A 6,689-nucleotide genomic window follows, 5' to 3' on the forward strand; every position below is an offset into this window, starting at 1 on the left:
GAGCATTTATCCTCCTTTCCTCTCCCTGCCTCCGTCACTCCTTCCCTCCTTGTTCTAAGTACCTGAGGATAAGCAAATAATTGAGAAAGTTTATTTCTAAAGAAGTATTTAATTTGCTCTAAAGGACATTGGAATAACTGGCAGTAAAGGACATTATTGGGATAATTGACAGAAGAATAAAACCTGTAGATTCAATGATGGTATATTGATGTTAATTCCCAAATTTAATAATTGTACTGTGGTTGTATAAGAGAATGTCCTTGTTTTTAGGAAATTCACACTGCTGAAGTATTTAAGGCTAAAGGTCTGCAGATTGGCAGTTTACTCTCAAATAGTTTTTTTAAAAAGTGTTTTAGAAAATTTATATACATGGAGAAAATGAGAAGATAAAACAAGCAAATGTAAAATCTTAACAGTTGGAGTGTTATGTAAGAATGTTCTTGTTTTTAGGGAGTGGAAAATTCTAGAATAATAATTTCTTGTAGGCAAGAAGGGAATGGGATCTAATACATAGGTGTAAGTTTTGAGAATAAGGACAATTCTTTCATAGTAATAGGACTAGAGGTAGAATATAAGGGCACACTTGCAAGTAAATGGACGCTTGTGGAAGTTCTCTTCCATTGCTCAGTTTTCTGTGTTGTAGGAAGTGTTATGCCCTTTCAGAAGCAGGGTTTGTCTGCTGATAGTTTAAATCTAACTAATTAGAACATTTGTATATTTATGGAATACTTACCTGTCAGGCATTAGGAATACCAATATAAATGATATAATCTTGCACTTGAGAGCTCACAATTTCAGACACAATGTTAATTGTAATGCATCACAAAATACCCTGTAAAGGAAATGTTAAAGTATTAATATTTTGTATCTAGAGGGTTTACCATACATGTGTTTGACTCACTTACTTCACTTAGATAAATCCACAAAATCGGCCAGGCACAGTGGCTCATGCCTCTAATCCCAACACTTTGGTAGGCTGAGATGGGTGGATCACCTGAGGCCAGGAGTTCGAGACCAGCCTGGCCAACATGGTGAAACCCCGTCTCTACTAAAAATATGAAAATTAGCCAGGCATGGTGATAGGCACCTGTAATACCAGCTACTCAGGAGGCTGAGGCAGGAGAATCGCTTGAATCCAGGTGGTGGAGGTTGCAGTGAGCTGAGATCATGCCATTGTACTCCAGCCTGGGCGACAAGGGCAAAACTCTGTCTCAAAAAGAAGTAATCCACAAAATCTAACCTAAGGAAATGATTTGCAGTGCACAAAATATCAAGCACAAATATTTAGGGCAAAAATTTTCATGGTAGTGTAAAATTGGAAAACAACTTGCATTCTAATAGTTTGGAAATGATCACATAAATTATAGGAGCAAATTGACAAATTGTCTAGCCATAAAAATTATTTTACACAAAGATTTGAATTTTAAGGCTAAAAGCCTATGGTCTGATACTAAGGGAAAGAGGCAAGCTATTAAGCGTTTTTTGTTTTATTTTTAGCTTTTTCTTTTTTTGAGACAGGGTCTGTTGCCCAGACTGGAGTGCAGTGATGTGGTGGCCTAATAATGGTTCACTGCAGCCTCCACATTCCTGGACTCAAGCATCCTCAAGCTATTAAGTTTTTAAAAGTAAAAAAATTACAGGATGAGCCCAGTCAAGTGAAAGCAAATCAGTAACAAAAAGTCTTTTTAAAAAAAGTATACACACACAGAAACACACAGATTTCAAAAGTGTGGCAGATAAATGAATTTTCAAACTAATCTGACCTATATAACCAGTCCTTATGTCAAGGAAAGTTATTTTCAGAGCTTTCTTTATAATCTTTATAATATTGTCTATGTCTCAAAAGTAAGAAGTTTGTTTGTTTCTTTACAGGCAAGTGTCAATTGAGGAGGGAGAGAGGAAAGCCAAAGAGCTGAATGTTATGTTTATTGAAACTAGTGCAAAAGCTGGATACAATGTAAAGCAGGTAAGTTGAGTTGAGGTTACCAAATTGAAAAAACGTGAAATAATTGTGTGAGTATTCTATTCTCTGGTGTATGGTTTTCTTCCCCCTGGCAAGAGCAGGCCTTACAAACTAGCAGTGTATTTTCAAACAGTGAAAAATATAAATGTGGCATAGTTTTTGGAAAAAGAAAAAACTTGCCAAACTTGAGATTGTGAACAGAACTACTGCAAAGTGGTAAATCTACCATACTCTCCTCTCACTACATTCCTACTGCATTGCTTTAAAGGTAAATTTTCTTTCTTTCCTTCTATTGTGAGATGGAGTTTCTGTCTTATTGCCCAGGCTGTAATGCAATGGCGCGATCTCAGCTCACTGCAACCTCTGCCTCCTGGGTTCAAGAGATTCTCCTGCCTCAGCCTCCCGAGTAGCTGGGATTACAGGCATGCGCCACCACGCCCGGCTAATTTTGTATTTTTAGTAGAGATGGGGTTTTTTCCATGTTGGTCAGTCTGGTCTTGAACTCCCAACCTCAGGTGATCCGCCTGCCTTGGCCCCCCCAAAGTGCTAGGATTACAGGTGTGAGCCACCATGCCCGGCTAGTAAATTTTCTTTATTTCAGAGTTTGATGCCAAGACTGAAATAAACGAAAATAAATATTTGCTGTCCGTATTTCTGAGTTTGATGCCAAGACTGAGATAAATGAAAGCGAGTATTTGCTGTCAGTAATGGTGTTCTTCTACTTGCTGTAAAAGTAAATTCTGATTACTTTATCCTTAATAAACTGCTGGTGTTTGAACAATGTTTACAACAGGTCTTTTTGGGGGAAGGCAGGAAAATATAGGGAGATGTCAAATTATCAAGTCATTTACAAGATAGGTCAGCCAGAGACTCACCTGCTTGACTCTTCAAGGCTATATATCATATAGAGTAGTGGTCCCAGATTTATAAGATTTATGGACATATATATATATATATATATATATATATATATATGTAGGTTTGGTTTTTTTTGTTTTTTGAGACGGAGTCTTGCTCTGTCACCCAGGCTAGAGTGCAGTGGCGCGATTTCGGCTCACTTCAAGCTTCACCTCCCAAGTTCATGCCATTCTCCTGCCTCAGCCTCCCAAGTAGCTGGGACTACAGGCGCCCGCACCATACCTGGCTAATTTTTTGTGTTTTTGGTAGAGACGGGGTTTCACCGTGTTAGCCAGGATGGTCTCAGTCTCCTGACTTCGTGATCCATCTGCCTCAGCCTCCCAAAGTGCTGAGATTATAGGCGTGAGCCACCACGCCTGGCTTAGACCAATAATTTTCTTAATTGAGGGTGATCAACAGAGGGTAACAGTAGCATCTTTTAAATAATTAAAGCTTTATGAAAAAGTCTTTATATTGTTATTTTTTTATACTTTATTTCCCTCCATGCCTTGAACCATTATGTAAGTAATATTGAATGATCACTCATTCTTTCCTCATTAACATATTGTTTCATGGTTTGATATTTTTGCTCATGCTTTTGTTTCCTTTGCTTAGAATGTTCATTTTTTTTTGCTTTCCTAATTGTACTCCTTATAAGTTTCAGTTTAGATGTCAGCTCTTCAGCAACATTTTCTCTGACATTTCCCATCCTACCTCCTGTCTGTGACACCTGATTCTCTTACGTGTTTTCACAGACCTGATCTCAGTGTCATACTTTACCACAGTGTATTGAAAATCTCTCTCTCTCTCTCATCAGAATTATATATTCCCAGAACCTAGCAATGTGTATGGAACGTAGTAAGTGATAAGTAAATGAACCCATAGGAGCCACAGACAGTTAAATAATTTGTGTAATACCATTATATTAGCCATATGCCACTATTCTAAGACAAAGCAGTGGGTAGCTTCATCTGACTTTCTCTTTTCTATTTCTTATATATTTTTTCTTTTATATTTATTTATTTTTTGTTTGAGACAGGGTCTCACTCTGTCTCCCAGGCTGAGTGCAGTGGTGCAGTCTCGGCTCACTGCAATCTCTGCCTCCAGGGTTCAAGTGATTCTCATGCCTCACATTCCCCAGTAGCTGGGATTACAGGTGTGCGACACTGTGCCGGGCTAATTTTTGTACTTTTAGTAGAGACAGGGTTTCACCTTGTTGGTCAGGCTTGTCTCAAACTCCTTGCCTTAAGTGATCTGCCTGCCTCTGCCTCCCAGAGTGCTGGGATTACAGGTGTGAGCCACCAAACCCAGCTGGCTTTCTCTTTTAGAGAGATTTTGATAAGGGTGTGAGCTAGTTGCTTCTATATCCTGCTTTCAGGCTATCCTTTTCTTGGTTAATAGCTGAAGAAGGCATTGCTGTAGTCCCCTAGCCCCGACCCTAAGTAGCCTCATAGGTTTAGAAGCTCTAGAATTATCAGATAGCATATAGTAAGCACTACTGATGTCTGGTGTCTTCATGATGTTTGATTGCTTCCGATTTTATTTTTATTATTTTTATTTTTTATTTATTTATATGAGATGGAGTCTCACTCTGTCGCCAGGCTGAAGTGCAGTGGCGCGATCTTGGCTCACTGCAACCTCCGCCTCCCAGGTTGAAGCGATTCTCCTGCCTCAGCCTCCTGAGTAGCTGGGACTACAGGCGCCCACCACCATGCCCAGCTAATTTTTTTGTATTTTTAGTAGAGACAGAGTTTCACCATGTTAAGCAGGATGGTCTCCATCTCCTGACCTCATGATCCGCCTGCCTCGGCCTCCCAAAGTGCTGGAATTGCAGGTGTGAGCCACCATGCCCTGCCCCTCTTATTTTTATTTTTTTGAGATGAGGTCTTGCTCTGTTTCCCAGGCTGGAGTGCAGTGGCATAATCACAACTCATTGCAGCCTTGACCTCTCAGGCTCAAGTGATTCTCCCACCGCAGCCTCCAGAATAGCTGGGACTATAGGCACGCACCACCTTGCCCAGCTAATTTTTAATTTTTTTCCAGAGAATATGTTCTTGCCATGTTGCCCAGGCTAGTCTTGAACTCCTAGACTCGGGTGATCCTCCCACCTTGGCCTCCCAAGATGTTGGGATTATAGATGTGAGCCCCTCTGCCTAGCCAATTTTTAGTAAATTTATAGCATTGTACAACTATTACCATAATCTGATGTTAGAACATTTTTATTACTAGGTATATATTTTTTTTCAAAAGCCTAACCCATACAGGCAGATATAGCTGTCTAGTGATAATGAGGAGAGATTTCTTTTTTTTTTTTTTTTTTTTTTGAGACGGAGTCTTGCTCTGTGGCCCGGGCTGGAGTGCAGTGGCCGGATCTCAGCTCACTGCAAGCTCCGCCTCCCGGGTTCACGCCATTCTCCTGCCTCAGCCTCCGGAGTAGCTGGGACTACAGGCGCCCGCCACCTCGCCCGGCTAATTTTTTGTATTTTTAGTAGAGACGGGGTTTCACCGTGTTAGCCAGGATGGTCTCGATCTCCTGACCTCGTGATCCGCCCGTCTCGGCCTCCCAAAGTGCTGGAATTACAGGCTTGAGCCACCGCGCCCGGCCGAGGAGAGATTTCTTTTACAATCTTGTCCTGAATTCAAAACCCATTTGCGGCTGGGTGCAGTGGCTTACACCTGTAATCCCAGCACTTTGGGAGGCTGAGGCAGGAGGATCCCTTAAGTTCAGGAGTTTGAGACCAGCCTAGGCAACATAGCAAGAACCCCATCTTTATAAAAAATACAAAAATTAGCTGAGTGTGGTGGCATGCACCTGTGGCCCCAGCTACTCATGAGGCTGAAGTGAGAAGATCGCTGGAGTCCGGGAGTCTGAGACTGCAGTGAGACATGATTATGCCACTGAACTCAGCCTGGGTAACAGAGTAAGACCCTGTCTGAAAAAAAACAAAACAAAACCCACCATTTGCTACTTTACTGTTTTTTCTTATTTAGATTATCTATCTTAACATCTCATCTTGGTGAATTTCCTGATGCTGTTGGGACTTTATTTTATTGTCTTTTAAATATAAATGTAACCAAAACTTTTATTTTATAACTTTTGAAACTGAGTTGACTTAATTTTTTGTAGCTTCCTTCTTAACTCACAAAAACCATTACTTGTCTTAGGTTTTGTAAGGGAGTGCCACAGTATTTTATTTCACTGTTTGGAGACCATGCTTTGTCTACTCATATAATTCAGCCAAGGAAGACAAAGTCCTGGAACCCCCAAATGAGAGAATGAAATCAAATAAAAAATTAAAATATTAGTTTAATAAGCACATTTAGGTCAGGCACGGTGGCTCACGCCTGTAATCCCAGCACTTTAGGAGGCTGAGGTGGGCAGATTACCTAAGGCCACGAGTTCGATACCAGCCTGACCAATATGGTGAAACCCCGTCTCTACTAAAAATAGAAAAAATTAGCTGGGCGTGGTGGTGGGTGCCTATAATCCCAGCAACTCGGGAGGCGGAGGCAGGAGAATCACTTGAACAATCCAGGAGGCGGAGGTTACAGTGAGCCGAGATCGCGCCATTGCACTCCAGCCTGGGCAACAATAGTGAAACTCCAGCTCCAAAAAAATATATATATAAAAATAAAAGCACATTTAAATAATTGGTTAACATCTTCCCCTTTCAACTGGCAGTGATTAATCTTATAGAATATATTTTGTCATTTGGGAAAATGACTTGCTGATTTGAAGTATTAGCTAACAAATAATGTTACTTTTTAATGGATTGTTTATTTATTGAATTTTTATGGGTTTTTTCTTTTGTTTTTATTTTTTCCAAAT

The 6,689-nt window shown here is 40.4% G+C and overlaps 1 protein-coding gene across 4 annotated transcripts in view; it reads left to right on the forward strand.

Annotated features, from left to right (window-relative positions):
- The window catches only part of RAB6A (RAB6A, member RAS oncogene family), a 105,201-nt gene that overhangs the window by 58,739 nt on the left and 39,773 nt on the right, over nucleotides 1–6,689 (forward strand). For 3 of the 4 annotated variants that reach the window (XM_011996202.1, XM_011996201.1, XM_011996203.1), the window contains one exon: nucleotides 1,873–1,966. The exons of the other annotated variant lie outside the window; for it this stretch is intronic. In XM_011996202.1, coding sequence (XP_011851592.1) covers nucleotides 1,873–1,966 — 94 coding nt within the window. The remainder of the gene's footprint in view (nucleotides 1–1,872; nucleotides 1,967–6,689) is intronic. 4 annotated transcript variants of the gene reach the window in all.

Source organism: Mandrillus leucophaeus, unplaced genomic scaffold, assembly GCF_000951045.1.
Source record: "Mandrillus leucophaeus isolate KB7577 unplaced genomic scaffold, Mleu.le_1.0 Scaffold504, whole genome shotgun sequence".
NCBI classification, from domain to species: Eukaryota; Metazoa; Chordata; class Mammalia; order Primates; family Cercopithecidae; genus Mandrillus; species Mandrillus leucophaeus.